The following is a 24,840-nucleotide window of genomic DNA, read 5'->3' as shown; positions in this document are numbered from 1 at the left end:
AGATTGAACCTCTTCAGCTTCTTGTAGATCATCTTCAACGGACTGCTCGGTTGCAACCAATGATCGTTTTCGGCGCACTTCTTCTTCTGAAGCAAAACATACACTAATCGTTGGCGGTTGTTTTTCGGAAACACTTTCTTTTCTTTGATCTTCACTTTCAGTAACCTTCGGTTCTCTACACTCTTCCGCACAGGGTTTTGTTTCGTCCATTAATTCTGGATTGTCTACTTTCACTTCAAACACATTTATATTATTTGTTTGTGCCGTGACACACGTACAATCACTAACACGTTCATTGTTTGTTTCAATTATGATAGTTTTTTCGTTAACAACACTGGCAACACTGAGCGGTTCCACTTTCTGCTCTGGAGCAGCCGTCACTTTTTGCTTGTGTATATTTTCTACCGACATGGTAGGCGGAGTCGCTACAGAATCGTCACGGTCTTCGAAACTCGTTGACAGTGAGCCTTGGGAAACATTTCTCGGATAATCTACGGATCGTTGCTGCTGCAATGTACTGGTCGGCTCGTTCGGTTCGCCACCAGTCGAGTTTGCCCGAAGCGTAAACTGAAGATCGGAGAGTCTGCAATGAAGAGAATTTCTGTAGTAAGTTTCGAGCACCCTGTTCGTACAACGGACTGTCCCTAACCTAGGTGCCATCGTCATGGAAGCCCGGCGTTGCTCAGTAATCACCGGCGCCAACCGTTTCGAACTGTGGAAATCGCTGTCCAGCGTGTTTTGTCTTAGGCCACAAGAACGTTTCATCCGTTCCGAAACTTCGCTGATATCCGCAGGCCGAACGGCCTCCACAGCTCGGGATTTGCTGGAAAAAAATAGACGAAGGAAATAAGTACAACAGCTGGGATCAGTTTATAAATACAATTTGCTTAACAACGATGGAGTTGAAAGTAAACCCTAGATCCTTTGAAGCTTTAAGTAAGAAACAACGATAAATCCCAATTGTTTCTGTGAACTGTATGCAGGTTCCTAAGGGAGGAAACCAACTAAATGTAGAACTTAGCGCAAAAATTCTTAACCAATTTCAGGAAAAAATGTACATCAAGAACATTGGTCCTCGCTAAAGACGTGGCCAGACGTTAGCACAGCGAAGGGAAGTAAGATATCAGGAGTTTAGGACGCTCTAGATGCTAGTCGTGACCGTAGAAAATTCTTCCGATGTGTAGGAATTGACAACAAAGATCCGCCGAAAGAATTTAAATGACTTCATCCTGGTCTCCCACAAGCCGCCGAAAAGTAAAAAGCGATCAGGAATGCATCGAATCAAAGTGGAAGCTGTCACGTTTTCACATTGCAAAAAAAATCAACCACAAGAAACCATCAAACACATTATAGCTGGCTGCCCAGTACTAGCAATCTCATGCCGGAAGTGTATCAGTTACCCATACTTAAGGCAATCCACAAAGTACACAACGGTCAAGAGCGAATGAGGTCGGTAATGCGGAACCAGCAGCAAGGCATGGAACAGGATGTGTAAAATTTCGTTTCGTCGTGAGCGCTTGCGCAATAGTGGTCAAATCTCTACCAAAAACATTACTTGAATCATGGCCATAGGCTAGTCATTTTTGGTAACGGCTATACGTGGATTATAGTAACGTTGGTAGGATCAATTACAATGTGTTACTGGATGGAAGCAGGCTCATCAGATCACACACCAATCAACTCCGTGCTCAGAGGAACATTACTGCTGGAGAAGCTTAGTTGAACCATCATCTGCCGTCGCAAATCTTGCTGGAAGAGTTCAAGTTCATTGAAGGTTCATCGTCGTCTGCAGATCAACCGGTTCTTTCTGCGCCACATTTACCTCGGGAAAACCGCCCGCTTCTTCTGCTCCGTCTTCTTCTTCTTCTTCTTCAGCAGCATAGAGCCGGGGTGGCTCGTGCACGTTGGGCCCCTCTGTTCCTGGTGCCGGTGGGGTTGTTGAAGAGGACCGTTTTCGTCGCACTGTCGTCCGGCATCCTTACGACGTGTCCGGCCCACCGTAGCCTGCTAACTTTCGCTAGATGTACGATGGGAGATGATATCGAAGTCATCTGCAAAGCCTAGAAGTTGGCTACTCTTAGTAAAAATCGTGCCTCTCGTTTCAATGCCCGCTCGTCGGATCACCCCCTCAAGAGCGATGTTGAACAGCATGCAGGATAGACCGTCACCTTGTCTCAGCCCTCGTCGCGTCTCGAAGGGACTCGAGAGTGTCCCAGAGATGCGTACGAAACACATCACTCGATCCAATGTAGCTCTGATCAGTCGCGTCAGTTTGTCCGGAAAACCGTATTCGTGCATTATCTGCCATAGCTTGTCTCGATCGACTGTATCGTATGCTGCTTTGAAATCGATAAAGATGTGATGCGTGGGCACGTTGTACTCCCGACATTTCTGCAAGATCTGTCGGATAGTAAACATTTGGTCCGTAGTTGCGCGAGCCCCCATGAAACCCGCCTGATAATTCCCTACGAAACCTTGTGCTATCGGTGACAGCCGGCGTAACAGGATCTGGGAGAGTACCTTGTAGGCGGCGTTTACCAGCGTAATACCACGATAGTTGCAGCAGTCTAGCCGATCACCCTTTTTGTAGATGGGACAAACCACTCCTTCCATCCATTCCTCCGGTAGCTTTTCCTCCTCCCAAATCCTCGAAATAACCCAGTGTAGAGCCTTTGCTAGCGTTTCCCCGCCATGTTTATAAAGCTCTGCCGGTAGGCGGTCCTTCCCAACGGCTTTATTGGTCTTCAGCAGCCAGATTTCTCGTTTGACTTCTTGGAGATCAGGTGCTAGGACATCACTATCTTCCATGGGCGCTCCTAGGTTAATTTCCGTTCCGCCTCCTTCTGCGACTTCGCCATTGAGGTGTTCATCGAAGAACTGCTTCCACCTGTCGACCACCTCGCGCTCGTTTGTAATTAGATTCCCTCCCTCGTCCCTACACATGTCAGGTTTCGGTGTGTAGCCCTTCCGAGTTTGGTTCACCTTCTCATAAAACTTGCGCGTGTCATTAGCTCGGAATAGTTGCTCTAATTCTTCACGATCTCTGTCCTCCTTTTGGCGCTTTTTTCTCCTCAGAATCGTGGTCAACTGGTTCCTAGCTCGTCGGTACTTGGCCAGGTTCTCTCTAGTGGCAATACTTAGATAATTTTACCAAGCATTTTTTTTCTTCTCCACCGCTTGTTGGCATTCCCCATCAAACCAATCATTTTGTGTACTCCGAGGCTCAATACCTAGTGCCGCGGTAGCGGCCTCTCCGATGGCCGGGCGTATTCTGCCCTAACCGTCTTCGAGGTTTGAAGCACCTAACTCCTCGGAAGAAGGCAGTGCCTCATTCAGTACCCGCGCGTAGTTCTCGGCAGCTTGTGGGTTATCTAGCTGCCTGATGTTCAGCCGAGGAGGGCGGCTTTGACGTATCCGGTATACGGTGGACAGCTTTGAGCGCACATGTACTGCTACTAGGTAATGGTCAGAATCGATATCCGCACCCCGACGGGAGCGTACGTTCGTGATGTTAGAGAAGAACCGGCCCTCTATGAGAACGTGGTCAATTTGGTTCATTGTACGTTGGTCAGGTGATCTCCAGGTGGCTTTGTGGATATCCTTGCGCGGGAAAAAGGTACTTCGGATCACCAGGCCTCGGGAAGCTGCGAAGTTTATACATCGTTGGCCGTTATCGTTTGTGTCGGTGTGCAGGCTATGGGGTCCTACCACCGGTCTATACATTTCTTCCCTACCGACCTGGGCGTTCATATCCCCGATGACGATCTTGATGTCCCGTGACGAGCAGCTGTCGTACGTTGCCTCCAGCCTCGCGTAGAACGCTTCTTTCTCATCGTCGGGTCTACCTTCGCGCGGGCAGTGCACGTTAATGATGCTATAATTGAAGAAACGGCCCTTTATCCTCAATACACACATTCTCTCGTTGATCGCCTTCCAATCTATCACGCGATCCTGCATTCCGCCCAGCACTACAAAGCCCGTTCCCAGTTCGTTGGTAGCGCCACCGCTCTGGTAAAACTGGGCCTTTCCGCCACGGATCTTCCATACCTTCTCTCCTTTGCGACAGATTTCCTGCAGAGCTACGATGCCGAGTTTGCGGGGTTCCAGCTGTTCAATCAGCACCCGCTCGCAACCTGCGAAATTTAGCGATCTGCAGTTCCAAGTCCCGAGTCTCCATTCGTCGTCCTTGTTTCGTCGCCTAGGTCGATGCCGAATATTCCGCTCCGAATATGCTTGAATGTTGTTAGTTTAAGTTTAGTTTAGGTGTGTAGCCGTACTGGGGCAACACTACCGAGTCTCGCGATGGGGCTGCCATCTCATAGTGCCGAGACGCACTATACCTCCTTCCCGGCTAGTATACGACCTTAGTTTCCACCGGGGTTGGTTACCCGATCTCCGCTAAGGTTGCTCGTATTCCGGCTGGTACCACGAGGAGGGCGGGATCGGAGTTGCTGGATAAGAGGCTAACGACCACTATGGGGTCTATATTCCGCATTATCTAGCAGTTTACCATTCCGCATTATCTAGCCGTTTCTGCTCCGTCGGTCCACTCGAATTCGTCGGATGTCATCTATATACAACCCATACTTCCGCAGATAAACAAGGGTTATGTTGAGACCCCTTAAATTAGTAAGCCGTGAATTAGTATCCATTTTTGACCTTGAAAAACACCGAGTTCGAAGCGGGTGGCACACACACGTGAAGATGAGACTGTTAAGTACTGCAGTCAAGTTTAGACCTGTTGTCCTCTATAAACTTGAGACTACCGCTCTTCTCGATGAAGACCTGAAAGCCCTCGGAGATTTGGAATGAAATTTGCTGTGGACAATCTTCGGTGAAGTACAGATGGATGACGGAGTGTGACGACGGCTCATGCACCATAAACTGTATCGCACTGTTTGAAAAGAACTCCGCTGTACATCGCAATGATTCGGATGATAACCTGAACGCATACGCGTTTATCCGTCCCACAGTTTTAGCTTGGCAAAACGCAAGTTAAACGGTGCTGACGTTTTGATATGATATGATTGCAACATTTTTCGTTTAAAAGATTAGACATTTCAATGAAGATATATTACCGTACTACGTGCACATTCGACTTACCTGTTGGATGGTAGCGGAGCATCATTGTCATCCCACGGACAAACGGAAACAGACACGGCAGCCGGTGGCTCTTTTCCGCCTACGGTCGGTGTGGTAGCAGCTTTGACTGCGGTTGGCGGAGTATCCCAGGGACACACGGAACAGGCGGCACCGGTCGATTCCAGGGATACCTCCAGGGTTGTACTTAAAGCTTTACCGCTAACTTCCCTGTACAAAAAAAAGGATCACAAACAGCCTAGTCAGTTAACTGAGTCGTACTAATCAATCGAGTAGTTATTTAACAAAACAAAACAGACAAATCATTGTAAGAATTTTACACCATCACGAGTTACTGTAATGTGAGTTGTGGCGTGAGTGTGTATTAGTTTAGGGGGTTCTAGAAAGATAGTATTCAGCTGTGATCGGATACAACAATGACGGTATGAGCAAAACACACTGTATCAATCATTGAATTGTTTGCGTTATCACCAGGGAGAATTAGAACAGCAGGTGGATCAACAATGTTAAATTACTGGAATTCTGTGTTGATAACAACAAATGAGGCGCGTACACACATATATATGTAGAATTGAACTACAGTTATAGACACTGTTGAACCAAAACATGTATAAAATTGAGTACGGAAAGAGTATAAGCTGTCAAAAGTCGATCGGGTGCGATAAAGTTTACCAAACTTCACAAAATACGGCTCCCTCGGCGTGTGTACACATTTTAGTGATGAATTAAGTAAGCTTATGAAGGCAAAAAAGTTAAACAAAAATACAATAATACCTTAAACTATGTGGTTGATTCATCGGTGTGCGAAACATCAAGATAAAAGGTTAACGAATAACTAAAAATGACTTCAATAAAGTTTTAAAACATATTGCGAGGCCAGAATAGAACTAGTAAAGTGTGAACTGACTGTAAACATAGTTTGACATCAACTACCACTCTGATGAATAAAAGTATACATTGATAAAAAAAATCAGTTAATAACAAGTGGAAACTAACACCGTTTGAAGAAATGTGTGTGATAGCGATTAAACAGCAAAAAAACATGGAAAACATAAATTACAAAACTGTTAGGTGACTATGAGGTGTGTTAGAGGGAAAAGACAGCCAAATAAATTGTGTAAGAGCAAAGAACTGGCAACTCCGCAGCCTGATCAAGCCTGGGCGAAACCCCCAGTAAAAGATTAGCAAGGGGAGGCGGTCGGTCGCACAAGAAACTGGCAGATGGGCTGATCAAGTGGAAGATAGTCTTACTGCTTTCCGTTTCTCTGTTCGCTGTAGCCTCCTACTAGTGTGGCCGAGTGTCCGACAAAGCTACCGGATGGCATGTCACCTCTGTAGATCGAAACACTGAATGTAGAATACACAAGGTAATAAAGAAAATATTTCAGAGATCGCTGGCAACACAGTTCCATCCTGCTCGTCGTGCACAGCCCCGGCGCGCTCAACCGCGAGTTTAACGTGTAGCAATCATTATTTGATGGTACGAATTGCAAAAGTAATAGTCTTATTTTTCTGTGACAGAATAATGGAACTCCTTACCTGTACGGGATATCGCTGAGATTGCTTTGGCTATGAGAATGTGGCACTTTAGTACTGTCCTTCACTCCACAAACAGCTAATTCATGAGCCGATCCGGATAAGCTGCGGTCGCTTCCACGTCGTTTCGATAAACTGTTCACAATTCCTGCACCTGAAGCCGATGGCTGAAAGAGGAGATAATTCGAGTGAGCTGACTGGATGGGACCATTGAAGCAAAAAACAAAAACAAACCTGTGACAAAAGTGACGGATTCGGTGCAACCGTGGTCGATCCTTTCTTTTTCGCTCCTCCACCAAATCCAAAGAAACGCTTCTTGTGCGAAGGCTGAATTGCATTAGCCATCAGATTTTTATAGTGCTCGGATCGAATGAAACGTGGATAGCAGTCCTTCTTCAGTAGCAACATATAGATATGCTCAGCAGCCAAGTCAAACGAGAATCGTGAGGGATTTTTCAAGCCTTGCTGCACTTTTTCCATCGTTTTACCATCAATGTTGATCTCACACGGAGCGCCGGGTTCAAGAAATTCCCTGTAAACATCAATTCGTTTGTGTTAAAGAGGTTTACAAAAATCTGAAATTATCTTACTCATAAATATCCTTCACTTTCTTGGATATCTGCGAATGTGACGACCGTCTCAAATCGTTAACCGCCATCCAAAAGCGAATATTCTCGTGAGAATATTCCTTCTTCAGATAGGCAGTAAACTCCTGCAGTCCCGTCGGATCGGACACCACCTCTTCGATAGAAATACCCCATCGTTTGACGCGCTTTTCCGTCGGTACATCCACCACCGGATTGTTCATTTGCCAGAAGCTCACATCCTCGGTGACCCACGGATTAGACGGCAGCGGTGGTTGCATCATCGGATCATACTCACTGAACGTTTCAAAGTACGAAACCAAACTTTCGCAAGCTTGCGACATCTTTACCCGATTCCTGCCAAGCGAAGCTTTCAGAATCTCCACTTCACGCTGCCAGTCATCGACGTTGCGCTTCCGCGGCTTGCCTTGACGATCACGGGACGGAATGGGACAGGGTTCCAGTGGGGTAAACAGCCCCGGCGGAGGGCGATGAACTCGCCAGTAAGCTCGCTCTTGGGAATCTCCGACAATCTTATCCCCTTTCTTGCGTTCTTTTGCCAACCGAACCTGTTCCTCAGCCTGCATCGTAATGAAGTCCCACTTACCTTTGAGGTTCTTGTGCAAACTACTCAACGCATCCGCTTCATAGTCCTCCAAGCCGTGTCGTTGTTTGTTCCGCAGTGATCGTTTGGCGAGATAAATCGCGTACTCAATGTTATCGGGAGCTTTCTGTTGCCATGGCCAATAGTAGGGGGTCTGAAAGCGATACAGCGATGAATCATCCTTCACCACGAGCGTTTTGGAATCCGACACGGGGAAAAAGTATCCGTGCATGCACAGCTGATTGCTGATGTTCAACGCCTCCGATTCCTCGATGCCCAACCGTTCCATTAGCCACTCGATCAGATCGTAACCTGTCGGGGAAATGCGTAAATATACAAAGTAAAAGCTTGAGGGTGCTCGGCAGTTGCCAATTTCACAGTAAACCTACCCATAAAAGCAGAAGGAATTGAAGTGAGAAAAAGCTTTTGACTGCGTACCGGTACACCAGCCTCCGGGTCTTGCATTTCGCGAACCAGGCTCTCCATCTGAAAAAAAGAAAAGATTGTTTACTGAATGCTACTGGGATGAACACAAAACTGGCGTGTTATATAATCAGTTTACTGGAAGATGAGGGTGGACTTTCCTGTGGTCTCTCCAAAGGAATTTAAATTGGTTTGCTCTCTCTCTCTCTCTCTCTCTCTCTCTCTCTCTCTCTCTCTCTCTCTCCTGACATCTCTGTATTTTTTTCGTGAGGAAACGCTCGAAGTCTGGCCCACTAACCCCTCCCAAGTAGCACCCTTTTGTCACTTCTGGTTGCTGCAACCTATTTATGACTGAAATCAGTCATTAATCGGTTACCACAACTAGTTTATAACAACTGTGCTAGTAGCGCCTGATGTTACACACGTTACGCGTGGCACGATATGAGACTCTAACCCACTAAAAACCTCATGGGCTGTTGGTCAAGAACTCCCCCGGAACTACCGCAAGGTATTCGCACTGCTCCGTATCCCTGTCGAGACTTGTACCGATGCAGGGATGGCGACCGTCTTGCCTTCCATACTCCCACGGCCACACTCGTGGGGCTTCTTATCAAACTCAGTACTGCTCTGGCGTCAACACCGCTCCGTTTCCGCTTTCGCTTCCAATACGTCTAGTTGGCGTTGCTGGTTTGCTGATAGTCCCTCCACATTCGTTGCAGCTGCACCACAATCTGCGCTAAAACGCTGCGGACAACATTCACGACACAGTTCGCCCACTGTGTTCGGACATTCGATGCAGGTACTGCACTCCCTATCCTCCTGGAGAGTGATACTGATAGGAATTAATCTGGCAATGACACATACTATCTGATATGATGCTGTTCTGTATGCACTCGCGACTCACATGGCTATAAGCCGGAATGTACTGTCACTAACATAAATGTTGAAAGCTGTTGTACCTGCCTAAAACCAATCAAGAAACAAGCAACAGGCTTAATCAATCACGAAGGAAATCAAGGTCGTATGCTGAACTCTTTTGATGACAAAAAAGGGAGGATTGTTGTAACCGATGACAGCCTCTGCGATGTTTCATGATACATGGCGAAGATGAATACAAATATGACGACGAATGTTGGTTCGACCCCTTTGAGCAAAAGTTTAAGTACCAGCGTCACTCGTGACACAGCGCACTCAAAAAAATCGACACGTCGCATCCACGTGAAAAATCATGTAAACTTCTATACAGCAACTTACGTGAAAATCATACACTAGGGTAACCAACCTATTTTGGACCCCATCAGCAGCTGTACATAATTTGGACACTTGCATTTGATTTTGCTGTAAGTGTCCAAATTATGTACAGCTGCTGAGGGGTTCCAAAATACGTTGGTTACCCTAGTTAACGGGAAAATTGATAAAATTTACCGGGATCGCACGTAAACTGGTTAGTATGAGTGCGAGTTACCAACAATTCACGTGAATGTTACATGAAAACTGTGATGGATGAAAATTACCTATGTTTTCACGTAAACTTGACGTGCTGATTTTTTTGAGTGCGACAGCGACATCTCAGCAGACCAGTCAAACGCATCGCCCTCGCCAACACCAATACAATGGTAGTGCCATTGTACGAGATAAAATCAGCTATAAAAACCAACAAAACTTAGGGGGCCGATCACATTTTCGCGGGGATGATCGTTCAAGGGGTCCAGATTCTCATTATTTACACAATTTTACGTAAATTAAAATGTCAAATATTTGAAACCGGGCCCTCTGGCTGCTCAAATTCTTGCAAAGGGTAGTCTAGGTCTAAGTGGAGTAGAGATGAGTTCTTCGTACAGAACAATTTCAGTTGGATTCAAATCGAAACGATAATTGCAGTGAGGCACTTAATATCGGTCGGATATAGCCGATCTGGCATTTGCAATATTCTCTGCCTCCTAGAGACGGGCGAAAGCGTCCGCCTGGTTCCGACCACCCGACGGTGCCTGACCAAAACAGACATTTTTATGCGGAAGCGTCAGTCGATACCGGCCTTACCAAAGCAGCAAGCAGTCATCCAAAAGGAGCGGCTGAAGGTGCTGGTGAAAACCAATTTTCCGGAGAAGCGTGACGTCGTGGTTATAATGGATGGCAAGACCTACGTGACCATGACCGGTTACTATGCATCTCCCACCAAGGAGGTAAGCGATGCCATTAAATACATCTAGCAAGTTCCCAAATAAGGTCCTTCTGTAGATGACGATTAGCGAGAAGGAGGAAGAAATGCCATTTTAGCGGCGGCATCCAAGAAAATACGGTTCTCAATTCAGCTGCCCGCCGTGAATTAGACGTCGTCGTAAGTCGCCCCTAACATGGAGTGCAGACACTTACTAGCACAAGCAAGTTTACGACGGCAGCCAATGCCCTTCTGGCGTACAAAAAAGGAAGTAGGAATAGGAGTTGCGTTAGTCTACCCACTTATCAAGATAGCGACGCGTCTGGTTGGGTTGTTAGACACAAATTTTGCCTCTTCCTCCATGAGATGACATGACATTAGTCTATTTCATAGGCACGAAGCCTTTCCCCGAAAACCCGTACTGAGAATCGCGGCTAACACGCTGACAGACGAACAACGTCACGTGTAGTACCTTGAAAGTCATAAGGGCCTGCATAGTGTCGTCGTCATGCCAGTAAAAATAAGTTAGATTTAAAACGTTTCGGTCGATGTTTATCTACAGTAGACAGAGGAAGAGGCACGATCTGTGTCTAAAAACCCAACCACTATCTTAAGATCATATCTTTTTATCCCTCCAAGGCTGCAAGACTGGAGGGACAAAATTAGATATGAGACTAACTAATATAAGGTAGCGGCGGTAGTTTAATTCCAAAAACACTTGGGTACCAACCGAGATAGTGTGGGATGGGACCTGCCGTTGAACGCCTCAATATATTTTGACAGTTTCATGCAAATTATCATTATTTGAACCAAGAACTCCTTCACTTTACACAACACAAAAGAGACTGGACAGAAATAGAGCGAGGATAGAAGAGAAAACAAGAATAATGCGAGAAAAGATGGAGAAAGATGAACAACGAGGAACGAGGAAATCGAGCTAAACAAAAGTTGTGAAAAACACGGAACAAAAAAGGACAAAAAAAGAGGTTAGGAAAAGAGGAAAAGAAAAGGGCAAGATATGGGAGCAAGAAAATTGAGAAACAACCACAGAAAAAAACTAAAATGGAGAAAATAAAGTAAAAATGGAAGAAACAAAGTGTAAAACGGAAAAGAAAAACAGAACATAACAGTGAAGGAGGAAAAGCAGAGCATAACGAGAGGAAGAACGAAGCAAATGAAAACGAAAAAATAGAAAAGCAGTTAACGGAACAGAAAACAAACTCAAGAAAGGAGGAAAAAGACAGGAAAATTAGAGAAAAGGGACAGAAAATGAGAAGACATTGGGCCAAAACATGGAAAAAACAAGAGAGAAACGGCGGAAAAATGAGACAATAAAGTGACAATAAAAGAACATGAAAAGAAGAGAGAGAGAGAGGAATCGACGAGAACGGGAAAAAAGAGCTCGAAGGAAATATAAATGGAGAAAGATGGTTTATAATAAGAAATGGGATTGGCATGGGAAAATGGGCAGAAAAAAGCTAAACCGGAGGAAAAGGGAAAAGCGGAGAGCATAGACAAAATAGTTGATTAGAACATAATAAACGCGACAAAAAAGAAGAAAAAATGGGGCATACTAAGAGGATAAACGATCAGAAGAAAGCGAAAAACGAAAAATAAAGTACACTGAAGTCGCTTTTTACGCGGTTTGTTTTTTACGCGACTATTACGCTTTTGTTTTTTACGCAAATTTCGGAATTTACGCGGTTTTTTTACGCGAATTTCGGAATTTACGCGTTTTTTTACGCAATATTCGGAATTTGCGCGGATGTTCTCAAAACACTTATTTTTTCGCGTAGTGTTGAAATCCACAAAGTTTTTTTACGCGAAATTTTGGTTTTTCTTTACGCGAATTTCGGAATTTATGCGGTTTTTTACGCGATTTTCGGAATTTACGCAATTAGTTTTATTCCCGGGGTTTTGATTTACGCGGGACGTATCCTTCGCGTAAAAAGCGACTTGAGTGTAGATCAAATCTATATATATATAAAAATGAAATGCTGTTCGTGTGTCCGGTATAGACTCACAAACCGCTCGACAGATTTTGATGAAACATTGCGTTTGATGTGAGGAATGTTGTTAGCATGGTTTGAGACCCCTCCCCCCTCTAGAAGGGGGGGCTCCCATAAAAATAGAACACAAATTTCTTCATAACTCGGGAACTAATCAAGCAAATGGAACCAAATTTGGCATGTGAAGGTTCTTGGAGGCAGAATTTTTTTCTATGGTAGATGGAGAACCCTCATTCCTCTAAGAGGGGGGGCTCCCATACAAATAAAACCAAAATTTCTTCATAACTTGACTATCAATCAAGCAAATGGAACCAAATTTGGCATGTGGGGGTTTCTAGAGACAGGGTTTTTTTTGGTTGTTTGAGACCCCTCCCCCTCTAGAAGGGAGGGAAATGAAACACAAATTTCTTTATAACTCGGGAACTAATCAAGTAAATGGAACCAAATGTGGCATGTGAAGTTTGTGTTTTTGGAGGTAGAATTTTTTTCTCTGGTAGATCGAACTGCACTGATATTTTATTACGATTTTGCCAACATTACCATTTTAAGGGTTGATAATCGCAAATCGTTACGTTGGACTTGCTGCTCGAGTCACAAATGCTGATGCGTTTGATTAAAAATTTGCTGCATGATTTAGCAATATCTTGGGTTGTCAAAAAGAAAGCTCTTGGCTGCAAGATTACAATTAATCAAATCTTCAGGATTATGCATGTGCCCCCTTTTTAGAATGGCGTAGCAACGCGCGCCGGGTCGTCTAGTAAGTTATAAAAAACGAAAGCTGAAAACTGAAAATTGGAAAAAGGGAAGAGAACTGACGAAAAACTGAAAAGAAAATTACAAAAAATGAGTGACAAACGAGAGGGAAAACTGAAACTAGGAAAAATGGAACAGTAAACTAAGAAAAATTGAATAATGGACTAGAAAACACGGGACAGAAAAAATTAAAACCGAGATAAAAAAGGCAAAACTGAAAAGTGAGCACGAAAACCGGGAAAACGGTACAGAAAAGAAGAAAAAAGGAATAAAGAGGAAACAGAGGAAAGAGGAAAGAGAGACAGAAAAAATTAAAACCGAGATAAAAAAGGCAAAACTAAAAAGTGAGCACGAAAACCGGGAAAACGGTACAGAAAAGAAGAAAAAAGGAATAAAGAGGAAAAACAGGACTGGAAAAACGTAAAGAGGAACAAAAAAGAGGCAAAACCTTCAGGAGAGTAAGACGAAAAATTGAATGAAGTGTTTTAGAGCGTCTTAATAGAATCCGTACCCTACAATTAAATAAAAGAAAACTATTTCCAATTTTAATTCTAGTATTTTTATTTATTTCGAAAACAGACACTGATGAAACCTGCAAGTCGTAGGAGAAATACATATCTGTCGCGAATAAATAAATAAATTTATAAATAATAAATAAATATAAATAAATAAATAAATAAAAATTGCAGAATTTAATTTGGAAATTGTTTTCTTTTATTAAATTTCAAGATGAAAAATGTCAATCATAATTCCAAGTAAAACTACTTGCTTAATTGCGTGTTCATGTCCAAATACAAGTCTTATTTAATGTTCAATATCAAGTTCAATTTCAAGTCTAATTGCACGTCCGATTTCAATCCCAATTTCAAGTTTGATTTATTTCCCATTTGAAGTTCTGTTTTAGGTCAAATTTAAACTCTGATTTCTAGTACAATCTGAATTCCTTCTTCAAATCTAATTTCAAATGTATAGTGTCACACATATATTCGAACAAAAACAAAGTCATATATTTGTGCAAATCCTCTTTTTATGCCGAGATGTTCGAGGTCACGAAAAATAGTGCTGCAAACAGCACTGTTTCGGAATTTATTTATTATCAACGACCGTAGCTCGAACATTGGTACGTGTACACCGACCGCGACACAATACTAAGTTGAAACTACGTCAAGTAAGACTAAAGGCATAATAACACACACATTGTATTAGTTTGATTGTATTAATTGTATATGCCGTAGCAAGCATTTTTGTACGATTATATACGTGTCACAATGTAATTCTTAGTAGGGACAGGATACCAATGAATAATAATTCTTGCGTCACGTCGATATACAGAAACGTCGATCTAAAGACTGACAAATATTGCAACAAAATAAGATTTATATTCAAACAGTAATTCTATTATTGATTACACGTATTTAAAATACAAGTAGCTGTCTCCACCTAAATCCCAGCAAAGAGAAGAAAAAAAAAACAAACAGCTTTATCAATATTGACGCTTTAATCACAAGCTGCCCCAAACTGGCTGGCAGGGAATATAACAACTGCTTCGAAATTGGAATTGGAAGAGATTCCGTTTTCATTGCGGTCACGTTCTTAGACTGCAATTTATAGGCCGCTGCTGCTTTCTTCGCAGCTAACCTCAAAGTTGAATACCTACCTATCTACACGTCAATTTTGTGTTTTACCGATAATCCGTACTGGACAGGTTGGTCAGGAAGGTGATTTATCAAAAGGCTATTATTAATGTTGGTAACTTTACTGTCAGTGCTAGTAATGTTTCTCCAATCTTTTACGTAACTTATGACATATGACATGCACCTATGTGAAATTTAGAGTGTACAACGTTCCTCTACTGAAGACTGTTAGTTCGTTAGGAAACGTATAGACAATCGATGATGTATGGATTAAGTGGAGGATTTCAAGAAAACTAATTTATTTCTTCTGTTAGCAGGGTGAAGCGGACACAGGTATGGAGAATTTGAGGAAATAATTTTTATTTTAGAAATGTTTCAGTATGAAAACTTAATATTGGTCAAGTTTCTATGGGATTTTTATTTGTCGTTTCAATTGTTTCGTTAACTATCACAAATTGCTATCGAGTTGTAGGTATAGTTTTTTCTTCTGTTCAGAAAGAAATTATCGAACAGACCAGAAAGTTTCTTGGGAGAGTTCATGAAAATAACATTTTCCAACGGCATATATCGTTAAGGTTCCTCATTCCTTATTTATTTGTGTGGCATCTTTTCAAGTCTCCCTGCATTCCCACAGGGAATCAAATCCCAAATTCTCAAGGCGATTATCGTTAAAACAAAAGTTCCCATTCTTGAGTTTTTCCTTTGTCACTTTCGTGTGCCGTCCGGTGGAAATTTAAACCATCCCGCGGTAAGGCATCAGGAAAGACTCTCACAAACACGAATTCTGCGCAAATTAATAACAGACGGTTTGCTAAATATCGCGATTAGGGTGAATGGAAAGTCGAAAATTCAGCTCGAATTTATTACTGCAGCTGGCTATTCATGGCTTCCGGAAGAGTTCTGTTATTTTATTTTTATGAAAATAAATAAAACAGACGTTCTCCCCGAGCGAGCCGAAAGTTACCTACCCGCAGCAGCAAGGATTGAAACCGCAAATACATATTTCGAACCGCAACTTTTCAACCGTTTTTGAATGGCTTTTTCATAGCGCAAAGCGCATCTATTGAAACCCCAACTATCAGCCGTAGCTTGAAAAGTGTCGACAAAAAGTTTAAACGATGTTTTCCATTTTTGCTAACGACCCCCCCGTCGAAGTATAAAAGTTCGAATCGCTGAAAATTTAGCACTCCTCGTCGGGTGTTTTTCACGGCGGGCGGGAACGATTTTGTTAGTTTTTATTTACAGCCGGACTCATCTGTACCCACGGAATGGTGTGAAGATGCAAGGATTGTATTCACATCATCCCATTAGAGGAATGTCGCAGAACTAGACTGAAAATTGATTCATTTAAAAAAAAAACCTGAAAATATCCCGGATAATAATCGTTTTTATTTTCTGTATGAATGTGTAGTTGTTCAAAGTAAATAGGAACCCATTAGTCAGAGTGAGGAATCGTTCAAATTATCGGAGGTCCACGGTATAGCAGAAAATAACTATCACGTTACATTTTGCAGTTACGCCCTTTTGAAATGTTGGTGCCACATTCTGTAGCATAGGTAAAAACATGTCATCAATTTTTCAATGTTGTTCTTTCACCTTTTTTTTGAAACGCACGCAGTTAGAAACTCGAATCATTTGACACATTCCAGACTAATCATTCCAGCCATAATTAAGTTGCTTTGGATCGATATAGAATAAGAAACAAAGTCACTCCAAACCGAAGGAGCATGTCAAGCCCGATTGTCACAGGGGGAAAGTAAATCAACAAACTTTTCCTAACACCTCTCCGGTCGAGGTATTTTTATTCCCCGCCGTATGTCGTCACATAAAAGTTAATAGCATATCAAAACGTATTTACTTAGAGCTCTGGCCTGGCGTGGCGCTGCGGAGTACCTACCAAGTGTGTAACTTTTGCTATGGAAAGTCGAAACAAAACGTCCTTCAAGATGTAACAAACTTCTTCCTGGCTATCGATCGAAATGAATATGCAACGTTTGTAAACGAATGGTGCGGAATTGATTAGTCGAACAAACGGTTTCTTGCTTTTGGTTTCTTTTACGTACAATCCAAGTTCCAAGGACTGGCACACACAGACCACAGAGGGAATGCCTTCCTTATCCAATCAGTATTTTCCCTACCATGTGGAAAGCTCAATATAATTTGAATTATTTGGGGAATCAAACGTGATACCTACAGGAATGGCGTTAATACATACAGGAGTGACCACCCATGGCTAACTGAAAAAGGGAACACAATGTATGTAGTGGACCCTTGTTTTGGTACCAGCACTTACTTAAACTCGTGAAAGTAGGCTCAAAATACGAGTTGTTAGACCACCTTACCATCGTCCATCCCATTTAGTTAGATTAGAAGATTCACGAAGCAAGAGTGTTTTAAGGAAATTCAAGCTATTATCGAGATTCAGTGATGAGTAGTGATTACTGAAAAGATGCTTTTAAAACACATTATCGTCCTTGAGATGCGTTCGACCCGAAGTAGACTACTAACTTTTGTAAAATGTGTTGCTAAAGCCATCAGTTATACCGTTTTGTTTCAAACTTCGAACACTTAAGCTATGTTAAAACTTTTTTCAAAGTAAAATGTTCGAAGACATCTTTATTCTACCCCCACAAGTGGTTTAATAGCAGGATAATTTATTTGTTGTTGTGGGTAAATTTAAAAAATAAGGATAAAATGTTATTTTACATTGAAAAACATCAAAAAACCTGATATTGTTCGTGGGTGTTCGAAGTTTGAATCACGCCCCAAAACGTGATTCCAATTTCGAACACTTTAATTTATCTTATATATTTGAAATAATGCATGAAATATTGTATTTTAACTATGGTTTAGTACATACATACCTTGCACTTATCTAATAATCGCGAAGTAGGAAGGCAAACGTTCTAAAATTGGTAAAATAATGCAAACGAAAAAACAGCTACTTTTGCACGAAACGCTAAGAGTATGCGAACCAAGTTAAAATCTAAGTTCTCACTTTTTTCCAGCGCCTGCTGATTTCTTACAAGGAGTCCGACAGTTCAATGTCATACCTCACCGGATAGAGGACATTCTAACGAACACGGTGGTGTACAATAAGCATAATATTTTATCATATTAGCGATACTAAAGAGCATTTTATTCTGAAGTGTTCGAAGTTTGAGGCTGTTCTAAGTTTGAGTCAGAACGGTACTTCCAAATTTAGCAAATCTCGCAAAATTCAATGCAGCCGCCCGCTCCCTCTATCAAATTCTCAATTACACCAAGCACGATAACCCGCTGCCTTATCTTAAAGTTGAGAGTAGGATTTGTTGTTTATCAGAGTATCAGACACATAACACTTTACGCGATTGCTGGTTACTTTTGTAAATCACTTAAGTTTATGCGGCTTCTTCTTTCGTTATTCTCGATCGACTGTATCGTACCCGGCCTTAAAATCGAGCACAATGAGATTTGCGGTCACGTTGCATTTACGAACCTCTCGGATGGAGAAAATTTGATCCGTGGTAGTTTGGGCTTCCATAAAGTCCATCCAGTACTGGTCTGCTTCTTTGTGGTGACCACGAAAGTGTTGGAGTAGATCTCCTGTTTGAGGTTCGCCAAACAATTTTTTATTGCTGGGGACCGTTGTTAGGAGGCTCTCTTGGCAAAATAGGCTAAGGCCAGGTCCGGCCAAAAGACCACATCCTCCCTGATGAAGGCGGCAATTTCTGGCGAGGCACGTTGCACTGTATATCCTCCCGTTCACCGAACTATTGAAAGTTGGAAGCGAACGGCTGTATTGTGCGTTCCATCAGGTTATACTAAATGTATGGACTAAGGAGGAACTATCTACGAACTGGTTGGAAGGCCTCATATGCCCTATTTATCAAAAAGGCCACCAACTCGAATGCAGCAATTATCGTGACAGTAGTCTCTTCAATTCTGCATACGAAATTCTCACCCGCATCCTGTTTCATAGACTAAGGCCATTCCAGGAAACCTTTATTGGCAGCTACCAGCGCGGTTCTCCACGACGGACCAAATGTTCACCTTGCGATAAAACCTTGATAATTTCCAAGAAGTCAACTTGCAGTCCCAGTACGTAGACTAATCTCAAGTTTTTAGTCTTGACCTTGAAATGCGGTCATACATATATATTAATATTTTTTGAAACGATATTAAGACCCAGTACGATTTTAGTTAAACGAAACGAGCTGTGACAAATTATGCTTGAACATGGTTTTCCAACAAAACTGACTAGGCTGATTCGTGCTGCCCCCTTGAATGTTCAAATTCAAGCGTCAGAATAACAGGCGAGACATCAGACTCATTTGGGACGTTAGATGGTTTGAAGCAGGGTGACGGGCTATCGAATTTGCTATTTAATATTGCATTGGAAGGTGCTATTCGAAGGGCAGGCGTGCAGAAAAGTGGTACCATCATGACGAAATCTCACATGCTCCTAAGGTTCGTGGATGACATCGATGTCATACCATAGATACCGTAGTTAACCGTAGAGCTGTGGAAGAGGTGTACACGCATTTTAGGGAGGAAGCTTCGAGGGTAAGGCTTGCAATAAACTCTGCCAAAACGAAGTATACGGTGGCTGGTAGGTAGTGTGGTAGACCGTTTTAATCGGTATTCAGTAGTCGATGCCTGTCAGGTATTCTCTATAACGCACATAATGTCCAGTCGTAAGGGTGAGTAGAAAAAATTAGTTCTTCTTACAGGTGCGCTCTTTCTGCGTAAGAGGAGTTGTGAGGGAAAACAGTATTGTGCGTCACAGCGTTGAAAAATTCAGAGCAACAAAAAACTCAATGAGATTTCAAGCACATGAAATTTCAACCTTGATCACAAGCGCGAAACTCACATATAAATTTCTCTCGCTATTATACGCGATGTCTCTGTTGCTATGCGATGTGAACCAAATTCAGCTGTGAGCATTTTGCTTAATTCTTCCGCAGCTGGCATTTCAAATAACGAATCAGAGAACAAAAGAGAATCTACTGTCAGAGAAAACAACAGCAGCGATAAATGCAGCGCACATTCATGAATTAAGATAGCAAACATATTGGCGGAATTTACATTTTTCCTTCGCGGGAAACGACAGTTTCTTAACTAGAAAGTAACAAGCCTAATAAGAATTAGATAAATATGTAATTCACACTCACTCACAGCTACGTATCGCACAAGAGAATGCCTATGCTGTTCAACGAGGAATTTGCATGTATATGTGCATAGCTCCGGGTAGCAGTTGAAGCAAAGCTGAATGTGATCAAACGGGAAGAAATATGTGAGAGTTTTGTGCTTGTGGCTATGAAAACAGAAAAGCTCACGCGTGATTTTTTTCTGCATAGGATCAAGCTGACATGATTCACAGTTGATTTTGATTTTTGGTGAGTTTTGAGATTTTGAGTTTTTACCATCACTGGTGCGTCATTAGGGGGCAGAACAAATGGTTGAACAGAAAACGAGAGCGGTGCACAGTGGGGATTTTTTCCAAGAAAAGTCCTTTATCTCTATATCTCAAAATACCGCTGGGCTAAGATCAATCTTTTGCTGTCAAAATAAAGGTATTTTTATTAGGATTCCAATGGTGTAACGCTTGTTCACGGCACGCATCTATTTCCAGCAGTTTTCGCCAAAAGAAGGGTATTTTACCCTACTTTTCTAGACATGGAGAGATATAATGGTCCATATCTCCGGATTCCGCTGAAATAAAGATGATCTTTTTTCATCATAAATAAGCTATGTTAAAGAGGAATCCGACGACATGGTATTTGTTTACGAAACATGGTTATTTTTTGTTGTTTTGGTCAAATAAAAAGAGCATTTTAGTTTTATCAATGATTATCAATAAACGTGAATATCTCTGGATTCCGATGGGATAAATTAAATCTTTTTTCACCAAAAGAAAGCTATTTTTTAAACTTTCGAACAGTGTAGTGTTTGTTTACAGCACTTGTTTGTTTCTTGTAGTCATACAACCTTAATTTGGCAACGTTCACTGAGAAAATTAGGGAAAAATGGGAATCTACATAAAGCTAGCTTTCTTGTGGCGAAAAAAGATTGCCCTTATCCCAGCGGACTCCAGAGTGATTGATCAATATACCTCTGTACTCCTTGAAAAGTAGGGTAAAATCCCCTTCATTTGGCCAAAACTACTGAAAACAGATGCGCGCCGTAAACAAGGACCACACCATTGGAATCCCCATAAAAATAGCATTCTTCTGATATCATTGAAACATTGATCCTATCACAGCGGCATTTGGAGATATTCAGATAAAGGACTTTTTTGCAAAAAAAAAAATCCCACTGTGCGGTGGGTCGCTGAGAGAAACATATTTATCTGTTTCTTCATGATTATGATGAGCAAATATAAGCCTGCCTGCATGCCACAGGCTTATCAAGGACATTCTAAGAAAGCGAAAAAAAGGGAAAAGGAAACCGGACGGTACATACTCTTATGGACAGCGTTAAACAAAAGTTTTACCAAACAACCTCTAAGAAATGATCCAATTTATGGTAATTGAAGTTAATACATGTATAAAACTGCCCTACAAATTTGTTTTTAATCCGATAAATATAGGAGAACTTATAGTAAATATGCAGTATTGCAATAGTTCCGTGTACGTCCTTTACTGATCTCAGTCAAACGCTTGTCTCATCGACCAAAGTGATATTGGAAGGCACTACCCAGCTAGCATTTTCATATGTATAAAAAAAGGTAAAAATCAGCATTACGTACAGATATACATGCTAAATAAATCGTATTTTATGCGCAAAATTGGCATATCCGTACTATTTTGGAGGCGATATACGTGATTACGAATAATTTTGAGCGTTACGACTATATAAGTATTTATATACGATAATATCCGATTAAGCGAGAGTCGCTCCGTACTACTCTACGATTTTGTGCTGAAAATCGTATGTATGTCAGTCATTATCATTATATACGACATAAAATCAACTTGATTCCACTTTATCCAGCTTCAGTTACGATTTCGAGTTTGTTAGGAGATATTTACGATAGTTTTCGTACATTGATATACGAGTTGGTGCTAGCTGGGTACTTACTTTACCATCCGAGAGCCGGGGTGGCACTTGCCGTATTAACCATTGTACTCGGTCCTGAGCTACTTGTCGCCAATTCGTTGCGCGTTTTCGCGTGCAAGACGGCTTCAATCCGGTCGAGCCATCTAGCACGTTGGGCCCCTCTATTCCTGGTGCCGGTGGGGTGGTTCTTGTGGAGAACGGATTTCACTGCACAATCATCCGGCATCATCCACCGTAGTCTCCCAACTTTCGCCAGATGTACGATGGGAATCTCTCCAAGCAGTGCCTGTAGCTCGTGATTCACTTTCGTTTGTACTCCGCCAAAAACAGTCTACAACACCTTTCGTTCAAACACGGTAATAGCACGTATGTCTTCCGTAAGCAAAATTACTGTCTAAAGTCCGTAGTACTACCGATCTGATTAGCGTTTTGTACATCGTCAGCTTTGTGCGGCGGCGTATGCTCCCAGATCGAAGCATCTTGCGGAGGGAAAAGTAGGCTCGATTTCCAGCTTAAATGCGTCGTTGGATCTCCTTACTAGACTCCTGTTCGCGTTCAACTGTATCGTATGCTGCTGTGAAATCCGTGAAAATATGATGCGTGGGCACGTTCTACTCTCGACATTTCTGGAGCATTTGTCGAAGGGTAAAAATTTGATCCGCAGTAGCACGGGCCCCCATAAATTCCGTTTGATACTGCCCTACGAATTCTCTTGCTATTGGGGTTAGACGATGTAACAAAATCTGGTAGGCGGCGTTGACCGTTACAAGGTACTCTCCCAGATCCTGTTACGCCGGCTGTCACCGATAGCACAAGGTTTCGTAGGGAAGTATCAGGCGGGTTTCATGGGGGCTCGCGCAACTACGGACCAAATTTTTACTATCCGACAGATCTTGCAGAAATGTCGGGAGTACAACGTGCCCACGCATCACATCTTTATTGATTTCAAAGCAGCATACGATACAGTCGATCGAGACAAGCTATGGCAGATAATGCACCAATACGGTTTTCCGGACAAACTGACGCGACTAATCAGAGCTACATTGAATCGAGTGATGTGTTTCGTACGCATCTCTGGGACACTCTCGAGTCCCTTCGAGACGCGATGAGGGTTGAGACAAGGTGACGGTCTATCCTGCATGCTGTTCAACATAGCTCTTGAGGGGGTGATCCGACGAGCGGGCATCGAAACGAGAGGCACGATTTTTACCAAGAGTAGCCAACTTCTAGGCTTTGCAGATGACTTCGATATCATTGCCAGGAACTTTGCGACGGCGGAGGCAATCTACGCCAGACTGAAAGCGGAGTCTAGGGAATTGGGCTAAAAATAAATGCGTCGAAGACCAAATACATGAAAGGAAGAGGCTCAAAGGAAACAAACGCGCGCCTCCCACGGACGGTAACCGTTGACGGTGACGATCTAGAAGTGGTAGAGGAGTTCGTGTATTTGGGATCGCTGGTGACCGCAGACAACAACACTAGTAAGAACATCCAGCGGCGCATCCAAGCGGGAAATCGGGCCTACTTTGCCCTTTGTAAAACGCTACGATCAGGAAGCATACGCCACCGCACGAAGCTAACAATGTACAAAACCATTATTAGACCGGTAGTTCTTTATGGACTTGAAGCCGTGACGCTGCTTACGGAGGACATACGCGCCCTTGCTGTGTTTGAGCGGAAAGTGCTGCGGACGATATTTGGCGAAGTACAAACTGAAAGCGGAGAGTGGTGGAGGCGTATGAATCACGCTACAAACACTGCTGGGGGAGACTCCCATCGTACATCTAGCGAAAGTTAGCAGGCTACGGTGGGCCGGACACGTCGTAAGGATGCCGGACGACAGTGCGACGAAAATAGTCCTTTTCAACAACCCCACCGGCACCAGGAACAGGGGGGCCCAACGTGCACGATGGCTCGACCAGGTCGAAAGCGATTTGCGACTTCTGAGACGGCTAGGAAATTGGCGACGAGTAGCCCAAGACCGAGTTGAATGGAGACGAGTGCTTGAAACAGCACAGCCACCCCGGCTCTATGCTGCTGAAGAAGAAGAAGAAGGCGTTGACCAGCGTAATGCCGCGGTAATTACAGTTAAATAGCTGGTCGCCCTTTTTGTAGATGGGACAGACTACACCTTCCATTCACTCCTTCGGTAGTTTCTCCTCCTCCCAAATCCTTGAAATTATCCAATGAAGCGCCGTTGCTAGCAGTTTTTGCCCATTTTTGTGGAGTTCTGCCTGGAATCAGTCCTTTCCGGTGGCTCTGTTATTCTTCATCTGACGAATTTCTCGCCTTATCTCTTCGAGATCGGGAGCCGGCACGCTGTTGTCGTTTGTAGGCACTCCTAGGTTAACTTCCCTTGCGTCTCCTTCTACTATATCGCCGTTGAGGTGCTCATCGAATCGTACTGCTTCCACCTTTCGACCACTTCGCGCTCGTTTGTGATTAGATGCCCTCCCTTGTTCCTACACATGTCAGGTATAGGTGTGCAACCCTTATGAATTTGGTTCACTTACTCGTAAAACTTGCGCGTGTCCTTAGCCCGGAATAGTTGTTCCCGTTCTGCACGATCTCTGTCCTCCTTCTGGTGCGTTTTCCTCCTCAGGATCGTAGTCAACTCATTCCGCGCTCGTCGATACTTGGCCAAATTCTTACTCGTGGATATGCTTAGATAGTTTTTATCAGTTAGTTTAGCCTCCTTCTCGTTGTCGAGTCTACCTTCGTCTGGACAATGCACGTTTATGATGGTGTACTGAGGTGAAGAAACAGTCTTTAATCCTCAACACGCACATCCTCTCGTTGATTGCTTTCTAGTATATTACGCGATCCTGCATTTTGCCCAACACTACGAAGCCCGTTCCCAGCTCGTAGGTCGCTCCACCGCTCTGGAAAAATTGGGCTTTGCCGCCACAAATCCTCCACACCGTCTCGCCTTTGCGACCGATCTCCTGCAGTGCAACGATACCATACTTTCGGGGTTCTAACTGATCGAGCAGTACCC

General features: G+C 43.0%; 1 protein-coding gene across 1 annotated transcript in view; it reads right to left on the bottom strand.

Moving 5' to 3' along the window:
- The window catches only part of LOC128745164 (uncharacterized), a 44,632-nt gene that overhangs the window by 703 nt on the left and 19,089 nt on the right, over positions 1–24,840 (bottom strand). The window contains exons 3-11 of the mRNA XM_053842177.1: positions 8,214–8,310; positions 7,227–8,136; positions 6,871–7,168; positions 6,640–6,803; positions 6,352–6,447; positions 5,104–5,310; positions 2,899–2,904; positions 650–823; positions 10–583 (exon numbers count right to left, since the gene is read on the bottom strand). Coding sequence (XP_053698152.1) covers positions 10–583; positions 650–823; positions 2,899–2,904; positions 5,104–5,310; positions 6,352–6,447; positions 6,640–6,803; positions 6,871–7,168; positions 7,227–8,136; positions 8,214–8,310 — 2,526 coding nt within the window. The remainder of the gene's footprint in view (positions 1–9; positions 584–649; positions 824–2,898; positions 2,905–5,103; positions 5,311–6,351; positions 6,448–6,639; positions 6,804–6,870; positions 7,169–7,226; positions 8,137–8,213; positions 8,311–24,840) is intronic.

This window comes from Sabethes cyaneus, chromosome 1, assembly GCF_943734655.1.
Source record: "Sabethes cyaneus chromosome 1, idSabCyanKW18_F2, whole genome shotgun sequence".
In the NCBI taxonomy this organism is placed as follows: domain Eukaryota; kingdom Metazoa; phylum Arthropoda; class Insecta; order Diptera; family Culicidae; genus Sabethes; species Sabethes cyaneus.
This window is presented reverse-complemented; position numbering and strand designations above follow the sequence as displayed.